Raw genomic sequence first — 23,579 nt, forward strand, 5'->3', positions numbered from 1 at the left:
TTCCGAGGGCCCTGACATTTAAAACGAGACATTGAGAACTTTGAAAAAGCACTGGTAGTTTACTTACAAGACGATTTATACAGACAGTATCTTCATGAAGTTTAGCGTTTGCAGCCATCTTGAATTTAGTCACGATAAGTCGAGCAACGAGTAAGAATGAACAGCTATGATAAGGGATCAGATTCCAAAAATAATTCAGTGGAAATGCATGGATTCCAGTTGCTGCTCCTGGAAGAAACTGGAATCCATGCATTTCCACTGAATTATTTTTGGAATCTGATCCCTTATCATACCTGTTCATTCTTACTCGTTGCTCGACTTATCGTGACTAAATTCAAGATGGCTGCAAACGTTAAACTTCGTGAAGATACTGTCTGTATAAATCGTCTTGTAAGTAAACTACCAGTGCTTTTTCAAAGTTCTCAATGTCTCGTTTTAAATGTCAGGGCCCTAGGAAGTCTACCAATGAAGTGTGGAGATACATTGAGCCTCGTAAATGGGTGTAAAACAGTGATTTATTTGCATGGCTAGCCCGATGCCGAAGCACCACTACTGAAAAAGTTGTTGGTAGCATCGGCTAACTAGCGCCAGATTTTGGAGTGCAGGGGACAAGTCGAGATGGGCTATGAGACATACGTTCACACTCGGTATCATGTTTCAATACACTTTAGGTCAATATCACACCGGAATTCTCCTTTAATAAAACAATGAAAACAATATTTTGATATAAGATTAATAACACTTGGTTAGATGTTATTAGATAACCAGTTTTTGCAGTGTAAAAACAGGCCACACTTTGGTAAAACCACAGACTGCCTGTCACAGGAGCGGGAATGGCAAGTTGCACTTTTCCGTTTCATACATACCGGTATGCATTTATGGGAGGCTCAGAGGAAAACTTGGTGTTTTCCTCAAACTTCATCAATTTGTAAATGTATATTATGAGCTGCTTTCATATTTCCAGTTAATCTGACATCTGAAGACAGAAATGATGCTCATAGCTGATGCCATTTTCAGTCCTCAAAGGCCATGTGTTTGCAATTATCGAAACATGAATAATAGGTTACACAGTGATCTTAGTTAAGACATTGAAACATTCTTTCTCAACAGTGAGTTTTAGATCATGAATCTAAACACCTCATGCACATATTTATAAACAAACCTCTGAGTAAAAGTGAAGCGGAAGTGAGCTACAGTAAACAGTTCACCGTGCTTATGATTTCAAAATCAAAGACTGATTTATGTTCTTTGTGGATTTAAATTGCATTCATATGGTTAATAAGAAAGTGTTATGTTTTCATAAATTGAGAGATTGTGGATCAGTCTGGTTTTATTTTAAATAAATCACACCTTTTTCATAAGGCCACCTTGATTTCAAACTTACACACAGTGGGTGACAGAAGTGGTAATGGCAGAATGCATGTAATTCAAAAGCGCTTCACTGGAAACGTGTAAAAAAGGATTTGTGTGTGAATGGGCGAATTTGGGCCTTATTTACTATTTATCACTATGTTTTGCTCTCATATGTAAAGCAATTTGAAAAGCCTCTTTGAACAAACTGTGTTATATAAATAAACTTGCCTTGCCTTCAGCCCTAATTGGTAACCGCAGACCATGTCTATACGTAGTATGGTATTTAAAAAAAAAAAATCCTCCTTCGTATTGCAAAATAATTCCATCTACATGGATACGCAAAAACAGCTGTTGAAGGCTGTCAAGAACACTTCAATCAAACGAGAAACTGACATACACACACAGACAGAGATAAAGAGATACATTGAGAGTAGAGTTTGAAGAGGAAAAAACATATTGTTAGTTACTAACAGTGATCTCAGCCGTGCACTGGGGACAGCGTTGGCCTCTTACCGCCTCCTGAGACTGAGACTTGCTCATGATAGACAGTAGTGTCTGCAAGAGTATGTCCAGCAGGCTCTCTACCATCATCTCCACATCCTCCAATACTGAACACTCCTGACAAAAAGAGAGAGATAATCTGAGAATTTATGGATAAAACATCAAGATTGGATAATGTGAAATTGAAGTTATCAAATTTAAGTTAAAACTTGCAAACAGATTTTTTTTTTTTAATTGTGTACAATATATATATATATATATATATATATATATATATATATGTATATATATATATATATATATATATATATATTTTACTTTTGGATAATGTCTCCCTTTGTTTACAAATGCCTCTGCTTCTTTGTCAGCTATGAAACTTTTGTCTTTACTGATAGCTTTGCAGTTACAGCGCTTTGCTGCCTGACTTTTTGCTTGCAATTCTGGCACAAAACCCACACATGGCTGAGTTTTTTAGGGGTGCATTCCAATTGGCTAATGCATTTTAGCTCAGTACCCTGGATATAACCAGACTTTGTGAGAAGATGCCTTCACGCATTGGTGACCTTGACCTTGCTCAACAGGGCTCTATGTTAAAAAAAAGTCTCTCCCGACCGTTCTAATTACTTTACAATTGTAACGATGACCAATCGTCTAATATCTCAGCTGTCCAATGACTGATTTTATTTCAGAAATCTTCCCCGTAATGCTGACAACATAAGCTTCAATTTGATATGATTGGTTAACCCTTTTGTGCCCATGCCAAACATTCCATTTTTGTTGAAAAAGGATCAGTTCTATGAAATGATGTAAAATATAGTGATATAGTATAGTAATATAGATTATATAGTAGTGAACAGTCTTTGAAAATCCTCTCTAAATGTATATCCAAAATTTGTCAAAATATATATAAACAAATGCTACAGTCAATAAGAATGACATTAAAAAAACATACATTACCAGTAATACAGGAAGTAAATATACTGTATATTTATTTAAAGCGATGGTTCGGAGTAATTTCACCCTAGGGTCCTTTGCACCATGACACCCTCCCAGAACCTGTTTTCCTTTGGTCGAACCCTGGGCGAGTGGCGCTGTCAGAAACAAATGAGTTTCTGCAGGCGTAATGGAACCAACTTAGTATCTTGTAAATTACCCCACTAATAATGCCCTGAATGGCACGAAACTTCTACAGTAGTACAACTATGTTCTTTACTCATAAAACGAGGCATTGAAAAGTTTGTAAGTACACCAGGAGTTTATTTAAATAACACTTGCCTGATGGATGCTACTATCTGCTACTATCTACCGCTGCATCAACGTTATTTCCGTGATTTGGGAAAAGCCCGTAAAAGTCCTGGCAACTCACTCCTTGACTGGCATGATGGCAGCGAGCAGAAAACCCAAGTGAGTTGTTCAAAACCTTTCTTTTAGTGAAAACTGTGTACACGAACACGTTCTCAATGCTCAAGTTCATGTGTGTAGAGTACAGTATCATCAGTGTAGAGACACTAATGATACTTTAATCAAAGTTTCATGTTGTGTCGAGCCTTCTTAGTGTTTTAAAAATAGCGATTTTGACGTGATCATGTATCAAAAAGTAGTTCCCATTCAAAACTCCATTTGACCCAAAAACGACAACACGAACAAGCTTAAGTGGCACTTCAGATGTAATTATGCTTTTAAACGAAAGTTTGACTCGTGTACATTCACAAAAACACCCTAAGGGTGTATTTTGGCAAAAGTTACGCTTTCAGAGAGAAGTTTATGCTTCGACGTGCTAGGAGTCCAGAACTAGTATCAGTTTTGATGTGAGACGGCTCCCATAGTTCTAAACGAGGCAGCGCTTGAGAAGTTGATCCTAACCACTAGATGGGAGAATTTCTTACACAGGGGGGCTTTAAGAGAAAGACACACTCTCCCGCACCTGCATATTTCTGGCTGCACTGCTCGTACAAATGTCACTTTGACTCTTTAACCTGTGTATAGCAGATTAACTATTTGAACTATTTGAAATTCAATGATGCATTCATTCAATAAAGACAATGGATTTTATGCAATGCATAATTTAGTCAATGTAAAGATTGCAACCTCTTAATTTATTATTATTCCCTTATAGAGTAACAGCCCTACGTGTGTGTGTGTGTGTGTGTGTGTGTGTGTGTGTGTGTGTGTGTGTGTGTCCTTTTTGAGGATTTACCAGTGAGCTGGTCTTGATGATGGAGAAAATTCTACTGAGAATGCCGGAACAGATGAGTAGCTCTTTCTGCTGTCTAAGATGCAGGTGGATATGGTGTAGAACCACAGGAAGTAAGATTCTCCGTGATTCTGGGGGAGTTGATAGCAGACATGGTTTCAACATTTCAGAGAGCAAAATATGAAAGACATCAACGCTGTTAAATACAAAACTCCATTAATTTATTTTTGATCTTTTAGGGCAGTGTTTCCCAAACTGTTTGCTGTGTGCCGCAGGGAACAAAAACCCATGTTGAAGTCCCCCCCCCCCCTTAAAAAACTCTTTATCTAAGCCACAGAAACGACTGAGACGGAATGTTTATTGTAAGCAGACAGATTGTCAAATAGTGTACCAAACAAATTGCCCTGGTGTCTCCATTTGGAATTAATAAGACGATTTTTAATAGCATTCTTCAGCGTGAATGTGTCTCTGTGTGGACGTTATACCCGTTACATCTGTAAAATATAACTGTTGATACACTTCTGCCACCAGCAAAAGACACTGGACTACAAGCCGTCTCGTATCAGGGATGCAAACTCGTGGACTACTTTACTAACGTAAAATTGCAAATTATTACAATGATTTCATTGCATTACTCAGTATGGTTGCATGATGCTTGCATGAGAAATACTTCCCAAAACAACAGTAATTATAAGGATGCCATTTAGGGGTGTATATCACAAGTTATATCACAATTCGATACAATATTGATTCTTTAAGCCAACAATTTCATTATTTTCGATACTTTTGTAGCTATTCGATAATTTGTAGCAATGAAATTCGATGCGATACTAGGGTCTGTTAGTTAATTTTTATGGATTCAAAAATGTTGAATATTACAGGCTAAATTATAGCGTGTAATATAGGCTGCATAGCGCAACATTGAATCTCCCACTGGTTGCTGCGTAGCGCAGCATGCTTTTTATTTCATGTTTCTAGGTGCTACAGAGGCTTAGATATTAAGGTTTTGGTAGACGTTGACAACTACTAGCAACTAGCATATTACTACGCTAGGTCGAAGTACTCCCAAGTGCAATAGCAAATGGGAGTACTTCGACCTAGCGTAGTAATATGAATTAACACCTAATTGTAGATCCACCACAGAGTTCAGCCGACCCCTCAGCCTCCCCCTCCCCCTCCGAGGCACACACACAGTCATTTCCGTAAATAGAGACAACCTGCCCTGAAGTAGCAGGTAGTGGTAAAGTAGATTGTAAACAATCATAGTTATAACATGCATTGTGAAAGGTTGTGATAACAAGCAGAAGTATTATAGTGATTTCATGTTTCATAGAATTCCGCTTTGCTGCAAACGGCGGAAAGCATGGCTGGGATCTACAATTAGGTGTTAAATAATATTACTACGCTAGGTCGAAGTACTCCCAAGTGCTATTGCGCCACACATTGTAGTTCTCCTGTTTATTCGTTTGGAAAATCGCCACATTTCATGTTGTGTGACCTTACACATTTTTATCAACTACTCGTGCAACTGTATTTAAGTAGGGAAAACATGGATGTTTTTGATTACTGATATTTTCCTCCCTCTATGGCTACGCCTGAGCCCGCTAGCATAGCAACATGCTAACACATTCGCGCTGCGCACCAGAGCGTTTGAGTGCACGTACAGACACGGTAGAGGTATGACTCAACTCGTGAAAGTTAAGGTAAGAACATATATTACTACTGACATTGGGTGGCGTGTTCCTTTAAGACTCTTTTGCCAGCTCCACTAGCCTATGGCTAGTGCTGTGCCTATGGCTCACAGTTTATAAATGGTCAGTGGGAACTACTGTTGCCATCGCGATTTCCTTTTAAAAGTTTCTTATAAAAAGGAGATATCAATTATCAACAATAACAAGCCAGCTGGAACCTGTCGCACTCTCTCCCTCTTGTGCATGCTCAAATGCGTTCCCAATTAAATGGAGTAGCATAACGTAGTTAGATCTGCTGCAATGGAGATACTATGTATTTCGATGTAACAAGCTGTTTTGACATTGACATGGTAAACACTCTCTAAGAACAGTGTAAAGCAGTTTGCAGTAGCCTAAAGTTAATCACAACATCGTCTATGCTGGAAAAAAATAGTGAGCGGCCTATGATAACCTAATGAATTAAATGCTAGGCAGGCCGGATTAAAGTGCGTGGCGGGCCGCAGTTGGCCCATAGGCCGTAGTTTGGACACCCCTGCCCTAGAGTGTTGTACTGACTGCCTTGGCTCTTGGCTGCAGCAACTCAAGATAGGTAAAACCGGTTGTTCTCGTACAGACAGTATCAGTGACCTCGAGAAATGGAGATCAATGTGAAAAATCGCTGGAGTGGCCCTAAATTTGAGCAGTAGATTATTTTAAGTTAATTGCGCTCATCCTTGCTTGCTTTGCAGTGAACAGTAATCCAGCACAACTGAAAAGCTACTCACAGGCAGGCAAGCCCATATCGAGTTTCAGAGAGGTTTTTTTTAATATTTGAGAAGGAGTTCAGCAGATCGGAAAAGTGGAACTATTACTAGGGCCCAATAGTGTGTTTTTCCATTTCCAGGACAGCATTGTCACTGGATTTAAACAAACTTTCAAAGTGGTTGCAATAGCATTGCATGTAGACATGTGGCATCATTTCTAGCTAATAAATTGTTTTAAATGTAGGCTATAGCCATTTAAATTAGTGCTGTCAGTTAAATGTGTTATTAACGACGTTAACGTAAACCCATTTTAACGGCATCAATTTTTGTATCGCGTGATTAACGGTTTTTTTTTGGCCTAGCACACTTTGTAGTTTTTTTCACATGCTGTTGCAACAACTAGTAACGTTAGAAAAACTTCAACACCACTCCAGATCTAGCTAGACCGGAAACAAAACATCAGGCACGCTGCACACACACTTGGGCCATTAAAAGAGTTGACGTTACGTTTTGAGTGTATGGCTAGCATGAAACGTCGAAATGCATGCCAATAGTATTCTGAATGTAGTTGCCAAATGGTTCCATTGACAAGACCAAAGTGATCTGTGTGTTTTGTTGTTGTGAACTGTTAACGTTGTGGAGGACGAGGGTCTCGCTAATATTATTTGCATTGCAGCCAACGACTGGACCTACGAATTGCCTTCGAGAGCCACCATTACAAGCCACATACAGAAATTGCACGAAACGGAGAAGGCTAAGTTACAGCAGGCATTTGAGAAAACAAAAGTAGTCGCGCTCACTGGTGATTACTGGACGTCCATTAGTAATCACAACTATCTCGGGGTCACAGCCCATTACTTTGATCCACAGTGGACACTTCAGTCGCATGCTTTGACTGAGGGACTTCGCTGACGCGGTTGCAGAGCACTTTATGCAAGTTACTAGAGAGTGGGACCTCGAACTCTCATGCTTGCACACGAGTCTTCGTCTGATGAAGAGGAGGACAGTATTGAGCAATATCTGGAGCGCTACAAGGCAGAGCCTCTTATTGGCATGGATGACTGTCCCCAGAAATGGTGGTCTACACATGAAGGGGCACACAGTGAAATGCCCCGCAAGTACTTGGCAACACCGGCCACACCAGTACCCTCTGAAAGGTTGTTTTCACTGTCTGGGTATGTTGTGCAAAAGAAGCGAGCTTCCTGGTTGTCTGAAAATGTCAACAGGCTTGTCTGTTTGAGTAAATGGCTCAAAGCAAAGTAGTAGTAGCCTTACCTTTTATTGGTAACCGTTACTGTTCATTCTTTCTGAAATAAGAGGCTGGGTTCTGGTGAATAAAGAATAGTAGCCTGACTGCTATGTTCAAAGCAAACTTGAGAAAAGTATTAAGCCATGGTTTAACTGTACTATAGGCTAGTAGAGTAATAGAGTCCTAGTTTACCTTACATGTGCACTTTGTAATTTTATTTTGTATCGCTCTGTTTTGATCCCTTAGAAAGGGCTGTTTCTGTGACAAAGTATTTTTTTCACCCTTTTATTGAAGGACATTGTGTGAGAGATTATACTGCTCCAAGTGAAAATGTTAGTGTGAAATTGAACACTACAGTATGCCAATGTTGTTTTCAATAAAAAAACATTTGCACAAAGCAAGCCGATCCACTTTTCCATATTGATAAGAGCATTAAAATGATAAAAAATAATGGGACAAAAAGAAATCAAGGGACATTTAGAATAGATAAAATGTGGGATTAATTGCAAGTTAACTATGACATTAATGTTATTAATCATGATTAATTATTTTAATCGTTTGACAGCACTAATTTAAACATGTTTTACCTGCTAGCAGAGGCGGACAGAGTACACAGCTTCATTACTTGAGTAAAAGTACAGATACCCTTTGCTAAATTTTACTCAAGTACAAGTAAAAGTAGTCAGATGTCTACTAGTAAAAGTACTGAAGTACTTGTTTTTAAAAGTACTTGAGTATCAAGAGTACATTTTCTAAATATTGCATTACTACTGCCACAGTGCTTACATTTATGTACAGAAATGTCCTACATGGAGTTATGAAAAATGTTAATGTTAATACCTTGGAGAATGTAAAAGGAATTGAAAGTAAAATCAAGTCATTTTCATCTTTTTACCATGTTGCCAGGGATGGGCAGTATTTCTAATACTGTACATGTATTTAAAATACGTATTTCAAATACAAAATACTATTTTTTAATTGAAACACTTGAAGCGAAAGTGGGTCCACGGGTTGGCACATTCCCGGGATGGACCTGATGCGTCTTCATCCATTGTTTCGTCCATGGTTTCGTCTCTTATCTAAATCTGACCATGGAGTTGACTTTGGCGGAAAGCTAAAGGTGATTGCTGATAGGCTGTCCCAATCAATGGTGCCTGCACAATCCAATCACGTTTGAGAGGGAAACAACAAATTGAGGGTTTCCAAGATTTTTCTTTTTTCCTTTTTTTTTTAGAAGTAGTACGGGTACTCACGGTTATGGATAGAAATGTAGCGGAGTAAAGAGTACAATATTTGCCTCTCAAATGTACTTGAGTAAAGTCATGAGTACTCCCCAAAAATGATACTCGATGTAAATCAGATCCCTCAAAATTGTACTCAAGTACTGTACTCAAGTAAATGTACTCCGTTACTGTCCGGCTCTGCCTGCTAGGCAGCATGTTAGCCACATAATACAGATTCCCTAGCAGGTGTAATAGAAAGAAACAAAATTATAGTGGATATTTCACGTCTTATCAAAGACTGGCAGCTGTTAACACTATGAGTGTCAAAAACGCAAAATTGCATTTTTAGCTTTTTTTTTATTACGAAAATAGACACTAACACACCTTATGTGTGATTTTGGGAACTTTATGATGAATAGAACTGAAATACATGACGATCGAAAACTCATGAAAATGCATGATCTGGACATTTTATCTGGACATTTTATCATAACTCGGCTTTTGATGGTTGCCGCTTTGGGTCGAATCAGTGACGCATGCACATCAGGTCAAAACCAGGCCATTTATTTTCGTGGGTTTATCACTAGGTCGCAGTCTCGCCAGGTCTCGCTAGGTCACTTCCCGGAAACTTTACAGGCAACACTTCAAATTTCATGAAAGACGCTATATCTCCATTTCTAGAAAAAAAAAACAGGGATTTTGATGAAAACTAGCCACTGTTTAGCTTGGGATTTCTCAGAAACAGGCATATAAAAAATAAATGGTTTGTACCCACAGAGAGCTTAAAGTCTCACCTTTAAAACGAGCTACAGTATGTGTCCATAGCTACATGTATAACAGAATACGCTGTGGCTCTACAAAAATCATCAACAATGATCTAGATTGCTGGCACTCTGGGCCAAAGCTTCTGAAAACAATGCGGCAAGAGTTTCTTTGTCTCAAAAATAAAGCCAAGACAAGTCCATGAATTTAAGGATTTTAATCGCAGGCTGTGAAGTTAAATGCTAGTCTCTTCTACGGAGGAAACCCATGCTAACAAAACTCTATAGCAGGGGTCGGCAAGTAGCTTAGGCCGCGGGCCTTTTTTTTTACCAGTAGATGGCGGGCCAAAAGCTAATTAAATGCCGCTCCGGTGGGTGGAATCCTAACGCAGCTACACGTAGAAGGCCTATGGATAGGCTACGAATTAAATACTCTTAATGAACTCTGTCTCACCTCCCATTTCAATGTTGTGAATAATAAATGTGCAGCTTACAATGTTTTTGGCAGTGATCAGCTTCTTTTCAACACGGGGCCTTTAGTTCCATGTAACACCTCATCGCAAATGATGGATACAATGTTACAATGTCAAGTAGGCTAATTAGCGTGCAGAATGAAGTTAGCTAAGATTTTGCTGGGATAAAATGTCTGTCCAAAGGTCAAGGAAAGAGAGTTTTCCGTTCATTTTACCTGGCTTCAAAAATGTGAAACCGGTGTGTCTGATTTGCAAAGAAGCTGTCGCTGTTTGCAAAGAATATATCAGACGGCACCACGAGACAAAGCATGGCAGGCCAGAGTTTCCTTTGCACAAAGCTCAGTGCTGAAGGGGGTTATGGATAGAGTGATGCGTATCATCAATTTTGTCAGGGGTACATCAAGCACCCGGCATCGACTTTTCTGACAGCTTGTGGCAGATTCAGAGGACGCCACCCATGATGACCTGCTGCTGCACAACGGCGTGCACTGGCTAAGCAAAGGTAAAGCCTTGGACCGCTTCTGTGTGCTACTGGGTGAGGTGAAGGCGTTCCTTATGTCTAGCAAGAGTAAGGCAGCAGCAGATCACCTCGTCTTTAAAGAGGACGAAAAGTTTAATGTTGCAAAAAAAAGTCCAATGTTGCATTTTTAGCTGATTTGGCCATTTAAACAATCTTAACCAGCAGCTACAGGGAAAAGGCAAAACCATCGTGGACATGGTTGAAAAGCTCCAATCATTCACCATCAAGCTAGGGTTGTTAGAGTCCGACATATCAACTGGCAGGCTCTTTCATTTCAGTACTCTTAAAACGCAGGCAAGACAAGTGACGGGACTAATGGTAGACTTCGTCAAGCTAATCCGACTTTTCTGCCCCGAATGAAGTAATTTTGTGCGTGACCCTCTCACAACCTGACCTAGCGGAGAACTGTCCTCCCTGGCCAAAACAATCGTCCCCTCGTTGGATAAGGCTAAATTTGAGAATTGATTTCCAAACAACCTCTCTGGTCAAAGATGCGTTCAGATCTGCGGAGTCCGTGAGTGCCTTTTGGGTGGCATGCTCACAGGAGTACAGCACAATTAAGAACCTTGCGTTTTATGTGTTGACAATGTTCCCTTTCACTTATACTTGTGAGTCTGCCTTCTCATCCATTAAGGCAATAAAAACTCACGAGAGGAATCGATTGACCCACAAAAATCTTGAGAACTGCCTGCGGATTTCAGTGAGAACTGTAACACCTGACATCCGAAGCATTGTGGCAAATGACAGATGCCAGTTCTCACATTGAATAGTAACGCTACCAATAGTTCGATTGTGTTTTGAATGTCACTAAAATTGTTCAGGAGGATAGACCTCTGCACCACCACCTCCAGTTGTGTGTCCGTGATATGGCTAATGTTCTGTTTTTTAAGCCGCTTTTGTCTGAATTAGTTTTGTTGTTTATGTGTCTCGCCATGGCCAAAATATAGGCTAAGGTTGCTGTTGCATCACTTTCATGTCTTAGTTCTTCCAGGTCTACCCCCTCTTTTAAATTGCCCTAATATAGGTTATATAGGTAAGGTTATCTGATCTTTTGTCAGTCAAGCAACATTGTTTTTTTATTTCCGACTTAAAGACGAAAGACGAATTTAAACATTTCAAGAAGAATGGTTGTTTCTTTGTCTGTTCGCGCCCCCAGTATGATTGGGGGATATGGGCCTATTTGTAAACCGTTTTTGTTAAATAAAAACAAAATACTTTTTTGAAAAAAAAAAACTTCCAAAATAATTTAGCGGGCCAAGAAATATTGCTGGCGGGCCAGTTTTGGCCCACGGGCCGCCTCTTGCCGACCCCTGCTCTATAGTCTATATTTGGGTGGAATAATTTTATTATTGTACGGTTCTGTATGATCACGGTCAGATGGCAGTACCAGCAGCAGCTGAACAAAAGCTTAGTAGACACTGATTAAGTCTACAGTTGCGTGATATCTACTGCGAAGTTAAAGGGACACCAAAGCTGGTATTGTTTTTCCTGAATCCTTACATTCAGGCATTCGAATGTAATTTCATTAAAAAGCATGTCAATATTTGTTTCCATTTGCCTACCAGTGCATTAGGGAAACATTCCAAAACAATGGCACCAATATAATTGGTATTGTTTTGGGATGTATTTCTCATGCAAGCATCACACAACCATGCAAAAGCATATAATGCAACTATTGTAGCCTAATTATATTTTACATTAGTAAAGCAGTCCTCTGATGTGCATGTTGTTGATGTTAAAGAGCTGGTAGGCCCCTTTAGGGTCCCTGACGGTGTGAAAATGACATCGGCAAAGTATGTAGAGTTTCTGACTGATCACTTTCTTCTGTGGTACAAAAAGAAGAACCGTGCCTTCCGTAGCAAAATCATCTTTATGCATGACAATGCACCATCTCATGCTGCAAAGAATAACTCTGGGTCATTGGCTGCTATGGGCATAAAAGGAGAGAAACTCATGGTGTGGCCCCCATCTTCCCCTGACCTCAATCCTATTGAGAACCTTTGGAGCATCATCAAGCAAAAGAAGTATGAGGGTGGAAGCATCCAAGCAGCAGCTCTGAGAGGCTATTATGACATCCTGCGAAGACATTAAAGCAGAAACTCTCCAATAACTCACAATTTCAATGGATGCAAGAATTGTGAAGGTGTTATCAATGAATGGGGTTCTATGTTAACATGTAACTTGGCCAAATCTACATACATCTGGCCCTTGGTCACTAATTATGGCCACTAGAGGGGTGTATGCTCTCCCTAAAATGGTTCTTCCTTATATGGGGGGGGGGGGGGGGGGTGATTAGTGCTACTGATTTTCAGAACCTGTGTGCTACTGCTCCTCAGACCAGTTTTGTAGCCAACCGAAGGAAGTTGCTAGTTTTCTCCTTGCCTGGAGGTACAAGGCCTCTTTTGTTCTCTGTTGAGGAGAGTTTGTGAATTGTTTTTATAAAAGCTGTTTCACCTTTCTATCCTCATAACATAAGCAGATGTACTTTGTCCAGGGGTATCAATATGGGTAATTGCAATTACCACAGGTAATGGTAATTTCTTCTGTTTAAACGTAAACTGTATGCTAAACTAAAGGATATGTTGGTGATGTTGCTTTTATCTGTTGTAGAGACTACTGGGGATTTTTGGCAATTGCTTCTGAGAGATATGTCTCAATATTATATGTATATGAAAACAACATTTTTTAAATCGGGTTGGATACCAAGTGCCTAAATAGCGTATATTTCGTATATATCATTTTTGTATTTTTATTTATTATGTTGGCTCGCAATAGCAATGCTGCTGGCCGCATTGTTTATCTTCGCGATCAGTAACGAAGCAACAAATCCCTGAGGAGTTGAGTTGAGGCGCCGAGGGACTGGTGTCTTAAGGAAAGCAAGGAGAAGGATATTCAAACCTTATATTCCATCGATCGTCATGGGGAATGTGAGGTCATTGGCAAACAAGATGGATGAGCTTGGAGCGCTTGCAGCGGGAATATAGTGAATGCAGTATAATGTGTTTCACTGAGACATGGATGCAGTAGCATATTCCGGACTCAAACATCACTAGATTTCTGACTGTGCAGGCTGATAGAGATCACAGGCTGAGTGGTAAGAAGAAAGATGGGGGCTTGCTGTGCTTGTGAATAACAGAGGGTGCAATCCAGGGCATGTTTACTGTGAAGTTTCTGTGAGCTTGCGCCCGTTCTATATGCCAAGGGAATTTACCTGGGGGGTATTCCAGAAAGCAGGTTTACTGGCTTAACTGGGTATGTTAACCCAGAGTTAGCGGTAAACCTGGGATTTCAGTTCCTGAGGGGTATATCACAAAACCTAGATAAGGGATTAAGCTGGGATTTTTAGGTTATCCTGGATGAATTTAGCCTTGACTTGGTTTCACAAAAGAGATGGCACATAAGTTACCATGGGGATTTATTCTCTGCACCTAGCCTGGTCCCGACCAGGCTAACAGCCAAGCTAAGTTAATTCTATTGGTATGGTCTTATTGGTTTAGCTAGCTGTCATTCACATCAGACCTCCGTGGTAATTTTTAAGGAGCTTTATTCCATTTATAAACTATTTGCTAAATGTATTTGCTCGCAAAACAAAACAGATTGTCTGCCTACTACCATATAGTTATTATTTTAATTGTGATAGCCTTATAATTATTAACAAAGGCCTAGGTACTCTTTGTTTGCTTATTTTATTGATAGGCGTTTGATGAATAGCCTACTGTAGTTGATTGGAAGTGGAGCGGCAAGTTCTCGGAGGTATTTTCAACTATAATATTAAGGTATATCATACTATGTGCATCTTTGCAGAGGCAAGCGCTTTCTTAATGACGTTGCGTGCCGAGACAAGAAAGCACTCAGACGTGGTTGCATACGTAAATTTGCATTCAGTTGGTCTACCACGCCTACTCCCGCTGTTTTACAGAAATAGCCATTATTCCCCATTCCAAAAAGGACAACTTTACTTCATTGTTAGTCTATATCAATATAGATTAGCTAAGTCACTATAAGTTATAGGTTAGCTAAGTCACATAATTAGCATAGTTAACATGTTAGCATTGTTAGCATGCTAGTTAGCATAACTACTAAAAATGATAAGCTAGGTTAGCTAAGTCACATGGTTAACATAGTTAGCATGTTTAGCAAAACTGCTAGAAAACGTTAGTTAAGTTAGCTAAGTAGCATGGTTAGCATAGTTAGCATTGCTAGCATAGTAAGTATGTTTATCAAAACTGCAAGAAAACGTTAGCTAAGTAGCATGGTTAGCATGTTAACATTGTTAGCACTGCTATAAAACATTAGCTAAGTAGCATGGTTAGCATAGTTAAAAATCTTAGCATAACTGCTAGCAAACATCAGAGCCATTCCAACTTTCAGTTATCGTCAAATATCTACTTATACACAGCCATTAAACTATTTGAATATCAACATTCATTAAACTGCTAGAAAACGTTAGCTAAGTAACATGGTTAGCATGTTAGCATTGCTAGCACTACTATAAAACATTAGCTAAGTAGCATGGTTAGCATAGTTAAAAATCTTAGCATAACTGCTAGCAAACATTAGAGCCATTCCAACTTTCAGTTATCGTCAAATATCTACTTATACACAGCCATTAAACTATTTGAATATCAACATTCATTAAACTTCCAGTCTGTCAACAACTTTTAAACTATTTACCTTCAACTTTTAAACGGTCTACTTTTAAACTATCATTAAACTATCTATTAAACTAGCTGTCTATCAACAACTTTTAAACTATCTACTGTCTATCAACAACTTTTAAACTACATTCAGCTTTTAAACAGTCTACTTTTAAACTATCAACTTTTATTAAGCTATGCAACCACCATGTCTATCCTAGCAACACCGTAGTAACCATCTCTGTATTATCTGTTTTAACTATACATGATATTTTACATCACAACTTTAGCATTTTCATGCACTGGTAATTCCTTGGAATTGCATTTCTAGTTTTTATTATTATTATTATTATTATTCCAGGCCCTAATTTGACTCGAACCGCTTATCGTAGAAACTTTGACGCGTAGCTGTTGAACCAAATTTTCGTTCTATGACTTTTCATATTTCTACGACTTTTACTTTTTTAGATATTAAATAAAAACTAAACTTAAAATCTCCATAGACTTAACATTAGCTTTATGACATCATAATAGGCTATTAAGGAATTAGAATGCAATCAACTGCACCTGTGCTCTCTCACTGACTGCCTGCAGCAACTTCAATAGGGAGGGAAAGTGAAAACCAGCACCCCAAGTGGTTGCGTTCCTATCGAAGAGCAGCTCCAATGTTAAGTCCCATAGACCTATTTCTAAAAAAAATATTGTGAAGCCAAATCAGCGATGTTATCCACCAAAAATATTTTTCAGTGTCTATACAGTAATAATCTTCTAACTGTGAAAATGTCAGACCCTATTTTGCCTTATTTAAAAAAATCGAAATGGCTCCTTTTGTTTCATAAACGAACTACAAAAAAGCCACGTGACTTTACCCTTCGACGTTACTCACGGTAGCATGGTTTGTTTATTAGCCTGGTTAGCATTGCCACTTAACACTTACTGCCAGCTCTTCATGTGAGTAGAAGCACAACACCTGTTATCCAGACATAAAGGTTATCACCACATGGTTACATCACCTTACGTTATTACAAAAATATGTAAGCCAGTTAAGCAAATTGCCTTATTGATCAGTTAGAGATTAAGCGCCCAAACCTGTGACGTCACATGCAACTGTAGTTTGTTATCACCATGTTACGACAAAAACTCAAAACAATTCAATTGATCCTAAAAATAAGGTATGACCACTTGAAGCAATAGAGGTGACCCCAGTGCCTAACATATGGAAGGCATTAAATTAAGATCCCAATGTGCACCGAGATATATTTTTTCTAAAAAAAAATCCCATCCCATCCGCTAAACTCTAGGAACGCAACCACTAGATGGCGATGAGATTACTTTCCCTCCCTATGGAACCTCTTCTCTGTGTCCCTCTCCATTCAACTGAATAGCTCACTTCTCATCCCAACTTTCTTTCACTTCCTTTTCTTTACTTTCCCTCATTTTCTCTATCCCTCTCTCTATTTCTCCCAATTTCAATAACTTTTAACTATTCTTACTTTGTTTTACTATTTACACATTTTAAAGCATGGTAACCACTATAATGACCCTAGCAACAACCTAGCATAGCCTACTTTTAGAGCATAGTAACCACTATCATTATCCTAGCAACAGCCTAGCAACCACCTTAAATATCCTAGCAACAACCTAGCAACCACTTTTATAGCATAGCAACCACCAAAATTACCCTAGCAACAGCCTAGCAACCACCTTAAGTACCCTAGCAACAACCTAGCAACCACTTTTATAGCATAGCAACCACTATCATTATCCTAGCAACAGCCTAGCAACCACCTTAAATACCCTAGCAACAACCTAGCAACCACTTTAATAGCATAGCAACCACTATAATTACCCTAGTAACAGCATAGCAACCACTTAGGTACCCTAGCAACAACCTAGCAACCGCCTTAAGTACCCTAGCAACAACCTAGCAACCAATTTTATAGTATAGCAACCACTATAATTACCCTAGCAACAGCCTAGCAACCACCTTAAGTACCCTAGCAACAACCTAGCAACCACCTAGCAACCACTTTTATAGCATAGCAACCACTATAATTACCCTAGCGACAGCCTAGCAACCACTTTATAGCATAGCAACCACTATAATTACCCTAGCAACAAACCCAGCAACAACTTTGCATGCACTGTATTTCCTTCAGGAAATGCTTTTCTAGTTACACTTGTCACGCAATGACGTTTCATTTTGAAGAAGGTCCGATTGACAAAGAAGCATAAAATCATGTAGGCCTAATATTTATCCGTGGAATAAGCCGTGAGAGGGCGATAAGACCACGACATCACATGATAGCCCATCCTTTCTTTTCCAAACGAGTTTTACAAGAGCACTATAGTTTTTCCGCTGAATCCTAAATGTGGCTACTTGAAAAGCATTCTCGACTCCATCCCTACATTAGGCTACGCATGGATTAGAATAGAATAAATCTTATCTAGCCAACACCATAGTGGACATTTGCCTTTGGCTCACCAGACATCGGATGGACAAAAAACATCTCAGACACACTGAAGATATAATTACAGTGCAGTAGGCTACAAAAAAGGGAAAACATATAGAAAATGAATAAATAAGTTTAAGACTAGGCTACATAACAGCTCAGCCAGGTATGTGTGTTGTCACTAGTTTGGTTAAGAATGCCGATGTCATTTGGGATAAAATAGTTTTTCAATAGGCTACACTTTTTGCCTCTCTCCAAATTATGTGCATCGATGATCGCTCTCCGACTGCGAGTTTTTGTAATGTTAGTATTGGAGACGCAGAACATATCGGCAAGCTATCGGTCAGTGCGTAAAGTTTGCCTTGCGCTAAAGCAGTTCATGCGCAACTTCATTCGTTTCCTGGACACAAACCCACGAGGATCATTAAATTGTAGTTTCACCAACTGGCAGATTAGCATCACTTATTAAATTTTCCAAATATGCACCGAAATGTGTTCAATAGGCTACCCATGCCTTCCGACATTCTTCACCCTTCCGATGATGGAGGCGCAAAAGTTTAAATTGGCCCACAGCTGCAGAACCCGCGTTAAAATAGAAAATTACATTGGAATTCTCAAAGAATTCTATGGCCCACTCAATCTGTGACAAGGTAGGCTAGTTTAAGATAGCATCATTTAAAGCAGTCAATAGGCTACAATATGTGATGTCCACTGAATTATTTCATTGTGCTTTTGACATTAAATAGGCTATCCTAAACGTACGCATTTACACGGTCAGTTAGGCTATTCTCTGCCAAGCAAGGTCTCGGACGCAGATGCTTAAGTATTGCTCTCTTTTTTGTTATCACAGTTCTCTCCTTGTAAGCCTCGACTACTCTGCCTCTGAAAAATACGGTGCTCTTCGTTTCGCCGGTTTCACTCATGGTTTCGACTCTCAATAGATGATGCCTTTATAAGTTTGCCGTGAACGCGCACAACTCTAGGTTATCTAACACAGGGTTGATTGAACTAACTGGTAACCGGTGTTTAGGAACCGACAGCTCGGGTTTAGTCGCCACAGGTTCAGACAACCCAGAGGTTAAGTTTTATCTAAGTGTTTGTTAAACCTCCTTTCTGGAATACCCCTCTGTGCCATTGCTGTTGCTGTTTACATCCCGCCATCAGCTGATGCCAACGCTGCGTGTGACGTCATCAATATAGTCACCGCTAAGTTACTAATGGTGCATTCAGAGCACCTCGGAATGACAAGGACCACCCCCATGGCTACTTTGTTTTTCGGACAGCAAGTGTTCATGTGCTTTGCCATCGGAATGTGTGACAAACACGGATGCCACAATAAAGGTTTAAACATACACTCACTAATCCTAAACAATCAACTGTATTTGCTTAAAATGTAGTGTAAGATGCTCGTGAAAGAAAGATATGCAGCTTTCAAGTGACAAAAACGCAAATTCCCAAGTTCACATTAAAACTGTTGGACATGAAAGGCCACATGGACTACAAACGAACTACAACGTGACGACAAAAGTGATGACGAGCCCCTAACTGGGCAACTCTGTTAGCAAAATCTAGCCCCAGTTTCCGACCTCTGACTCACACATTAAGTGACGTGAATGACGCGGAATGATGATGTTTTCACTCGGAGAAAGGTTTTTCCGAAGCCCATGAACGCTAGGTCACACAACATCCAGAAGCCTTCATGACGATTTCAGGACACTTCATTATTTATTTATTTTTTTCATACTTGATCGTACAGACAAGTGCATAGTCTCGTTGGACAGCCCCACTTCTGCTCTGTCACGCTATAGGTTTCATCTCGCTGCTATGAACTGTTCTGGAGCAATGTAACAGAGAAGAAAGGGTGTGATTTTTGACATACTTTGTGTCAATCTGGTTCTAAGGGTTAAATGATTACAATTAGTAATTTTGTTATATTAATTGCTTAAAAAAATACTGCTAATTTGATGTTGTTTAACACATGTATAAATGGTGCACTGTCACTTTAAGAATAATTCACGTTTCGCTCTCAATAATCTTCTTCCAACTCCACTATGGCTAGTTCTATGCCTATGGCTGTGCCCTCTCACAGTTTCTAAATGGTCAGTAGTGGGAACTACTGTTGCCTTCATGATTTCCTTTTAAAAGTTTCTTATAAGAAAGAGATATCAATTATCAACAATGATAAGCCAGATGGAACCTGCTGCTCTCTCTCCCTCTTGTGCGCGCTCAAACTATTCCCAATTAAATGGAGTAGCATAACGTTCAAGTTAGATCTGCTGCAAAGGAGATAACAAAGAGTGTCATCTCTATGTAACATGATGTTTTGAGACTGACTTTGTAAACGTTCTCTAAGAAGAGTGAAAAGCAGTTTGGAGTAAAGCTAACCAATGTCGTCTCCATCACAGGAAAAAAATAGCGAGCAGCCTGATAACCTAATTAAATGCTCGGTGGGCAGGATTAAAGTGCTTGGCGGGCTGAATCCGGCCTGCAGGCCGTAGTTTGCCCACCTCTGGCCTAAGGGTGCTGAAGGTCTGTTCGGAACAGCTCTGCGGTATTCTGCAGCACCTTTTTAACCTCTGCCTTAGCCAGGGGAGGGTGCTTTTGCTGTGGAAGACATCCTGCCTGGTTCCGGTCCCAAAAAACCTTCTCCATCTGCCCTAAATGACTACAGACAGGTTGCCTTAACATCACACATCATGAAGGTACTGGAGAGACTTGTCTTGACCCTTTAGCCAATCTCCCTGCTGCTGGAACAATGTAATTTCCCTTTGGGGATGAATGTAGTATATCTATCTATCTATCTATCTATGAATATATCTATCTATAAACTCTAATAAGAGGTGGATAAACTCTAAGTGTTGCATGTGCCCTCAAACATTCCTTCATGAAATACATGTAAAATAAACTATATTTTTATATTTTCAAATGTTACCTACTTCTGTGGTATTATTCTTAGAATTCTAGAGATTCCAATTTAACACTGGTTGGACTACAGTAATAGGGGAGTGAGTGAGGAGTTATCTGTAACCACTGATACCTTTAAACATTTCTGCTTGCTGCACCACACAAGCAACATGCAGTAGTTCATTTTATTTTTTGCTTAATCTTTAGTTTTAAGAGACAACAGTTCTAGACAAAAGACCGAATGTTAAATAAATTTTAAACCAAACCCTATACCCTCAAACCCTATTTTCAAAAAAACAATTTATATTTGCACAGAGATTTTTTCTTATGAATCAGGAAATGTTAAAATGCTAACGTTAAAAATGACAAACTTCCGGATTCCTTCCCCACACTATATTGGTCAAGGAATGTTCCACTTGCGTGCAACAAACAGCCAATCAAACCTCAAACCCGGCACAACATGACTTGATGGATAAAAACGTTGTCCGCCATGTCATGTTGTACAGCTGAAAGGCATTGACAAAAACTGTATGAATACTTAAAAAGGATGCTTAACCATGAACCTGACTCACCACTTTTGGCGCACTGAACAGGAAAAAAAATAAAACTGGGGTAGACAGACGTTAGGTTACAATAATGCTCAAGTCATTGGTTCGTACATAGCTTCCCGACATGCGACAAAATTAGTATTTTAACAGAGGTGGGCAAAAAACAGCAACAACCCTATGCCATGGCTTTTGTATGCTTAATATCATGTTGGTGTGTGCTTTGTCATAGTAAATAGTGCTGCGTGATGCAAGAGCAAAAAGTTTGGGAAACACTGAGGATCTGTGACATTTTCAGCTGACATTCAACAAATTAGCTATGTTGCTGTCTATAGATGTTTTTTAATATAGAGTATATGGGGCGTGCCACAACAAATCCTATGTCCTAAGTCCTATGAATAGATAGATTTATTTCATATTCGAAAAAAAACAAAAACAGTTTCTATTCTTTCAAACAAGTGCTCATTTCAATGACAGCCAGGGTCAAATTCTCACCTGGGAAGAAGAAGAGTCTACTGTCCACAGTATGTGAAATGGACTGCAGTTTCACCACATCCATGGACTGTCCAATGTGAATTGTGCTTGCCATACTCCCCAGGGTGCCCCGCACAAACTCTGCCACCTCCTGCACAGTAAACATCTGGAGCAGCTCATCAAATATGGCTGGGAATGAGTTTAATAAGGCAGCCTGTAGGATAGATGTAAGAGACCAATAATAGTAAGTTACAGTATAAGTGACAGAATAGATGCATCCCCTCTATTGGAATCCGGTGGCTTGGTTTCTTCTTATTACAGTGCATGGAAATGCACTGTACTGTTCTTCCTAGTCCTTCCTTTTTATTATTATATATCACTTTTTCCGTAAGCAATTTCTCTTGAACCCATTAACATAGAAACTTCATTCAAACTTCGTAACGTAGGTTTTCAAATGGACCAGGTGGCTATGACTTTTCACATGTGTAACTTTTATACTTTTTAAACTATGAATTAAAAACTATTTAAAAATTCCCCATAGACTTTACATTGGCAATTATAAGATCACAATAGCAATTAGAATCATGTGCCAACGAACACCACTAACCACTCTAGTTCAGGGGTTTTCAAATTGGGTGAATGTGAGCCTTCCCTTAAAGTAAGTAAGGACAGCTAAGCCTCCCCCCCAAAATCCCGTCCGCTGGCCCTAACCCACACACGCCTCTGCAGTAAATGCCATCTTTTGTGTGTTCCAGGCAATGATGACTTTCAATAACTGATTAAATATCATGTATATATTATATCATATCATATATATATTAAAGACATTTTATTTCCACAACCTTTTTAAAAGTGCATTCATAAATGATTCTTTGCCAGCAAATAATTTCCAACTTCATACTGGCCTAATTGAGGCTTAAAATCACTGAATACCAGTAGGCCTATCCATAAATCAACAAAACATGCTTAACATATGTAATCGGTGCCAACAATACAACTGACGACACCCGACAGCTGAAATCGGCGTGGTGTGTCTGGGCCTTATAAGCGCACATTTGAAGGAGATAAACATCGTCTCGAACAAAATCAGCACAATGGACAGATCAATGAACAACAACGCTGTTTGTTCACGAAACACATAACATTTAACAGTCAACTGCATTGAATGCATGTTATCAGATCGAACAGATTCACATATTTTCATCACATTTTTTTATGATTTCAGCCACATAAAACCTCAGATTTAAACAAACAAAATTCCATTCACGTTATTTTGTGGAAAGAGTGTTCGATTTCCACCCGCTTATTGCGAGACAAGGCATTGAACGTGTGCTGTGCTTTAACCCTTAAACAGGCAAGAGTGAAAAAATAGTAGTAAAAAATCATTTTATGTTACATTCTGTCTCATTTGCACCTAAGGAAAACATTTCCACACTCATTTTTGAAATATTTTGGATATTTTGGATTTTATGAGTTGTATCTCCTGGGATACGTTGCCCTACACATAATCTTCAGTGTCCTGCCGGGCCAACCATTGAAATAAAGCATCTATGTCAGTTTCCATAGCAACCAACATGATTAACCTAGCAACCATCATAGAAACAGCTTTATTTGGCATTGCAACAACCATGTCTACCTAAGCAAAACCATTTAACTATCTCTACATGATCTGTTTTAACACTATATTTTACACCATATGTTTTGCATTTTCATGCACTGGTAATTCCCTTGGATTCACAAACATAAAACATCATAATTAGAAGGGGTGTGCATTCGATTCAATTCGATTCTACGATGCATTGCGATGCATCAAAATTCTACTGCACACAACAAGGCAAATTTTGAGGTCATGAGGCAA

General features: G+C 39.2%; 1 protein-coding gene across 1 annotated transcript in view; it reads right to left on the minus strand.

Moving 5' to 3' along the window:
- The window catches only part of dock3 (dedicator of cytokinesis 3), a 576,384-nt gene that overhangs the window by 281,807 nt on the left and 270,998 nt on the right, over window positions 1-23,579 (minus strand). The window contains exons 26-28 of the mRNA XM_042088883.1: window positions 21,743-21,935; window positions 4,052-4,179; window positions 1,825-1,971 (exon numbers count right to left, since the gene is read on the minus strand). Coding sequence (XP_041944817.1) covers window positions 1,825-1,971; window positions 4,052-4,179; window positions 21,743-21,935 — 468 coding nt within the window. The remainder of the gene's footprint in view (window positions 1-1,824; window positions 1,972-4,051; window positions 4,180-21,742; window positions 21,936-23,579) is intronic.

The sequence above is a fragment of the Alosa sapidissima genome, chromosome 4 (assembly GCF_018492685.1).
Source record: "Alosa sapidissima isolate fAloSap1 chromosome 4, fAloSap1.pri, whole genome shotgun sequence".
Classification (NCBI taxonomy): domain Eukaryota; kingdom Metazoa; phylum Chordata; class Actinopteri; order Clupeiformes; family Clupeidae; genus Alosa; species Alosa sapidissima.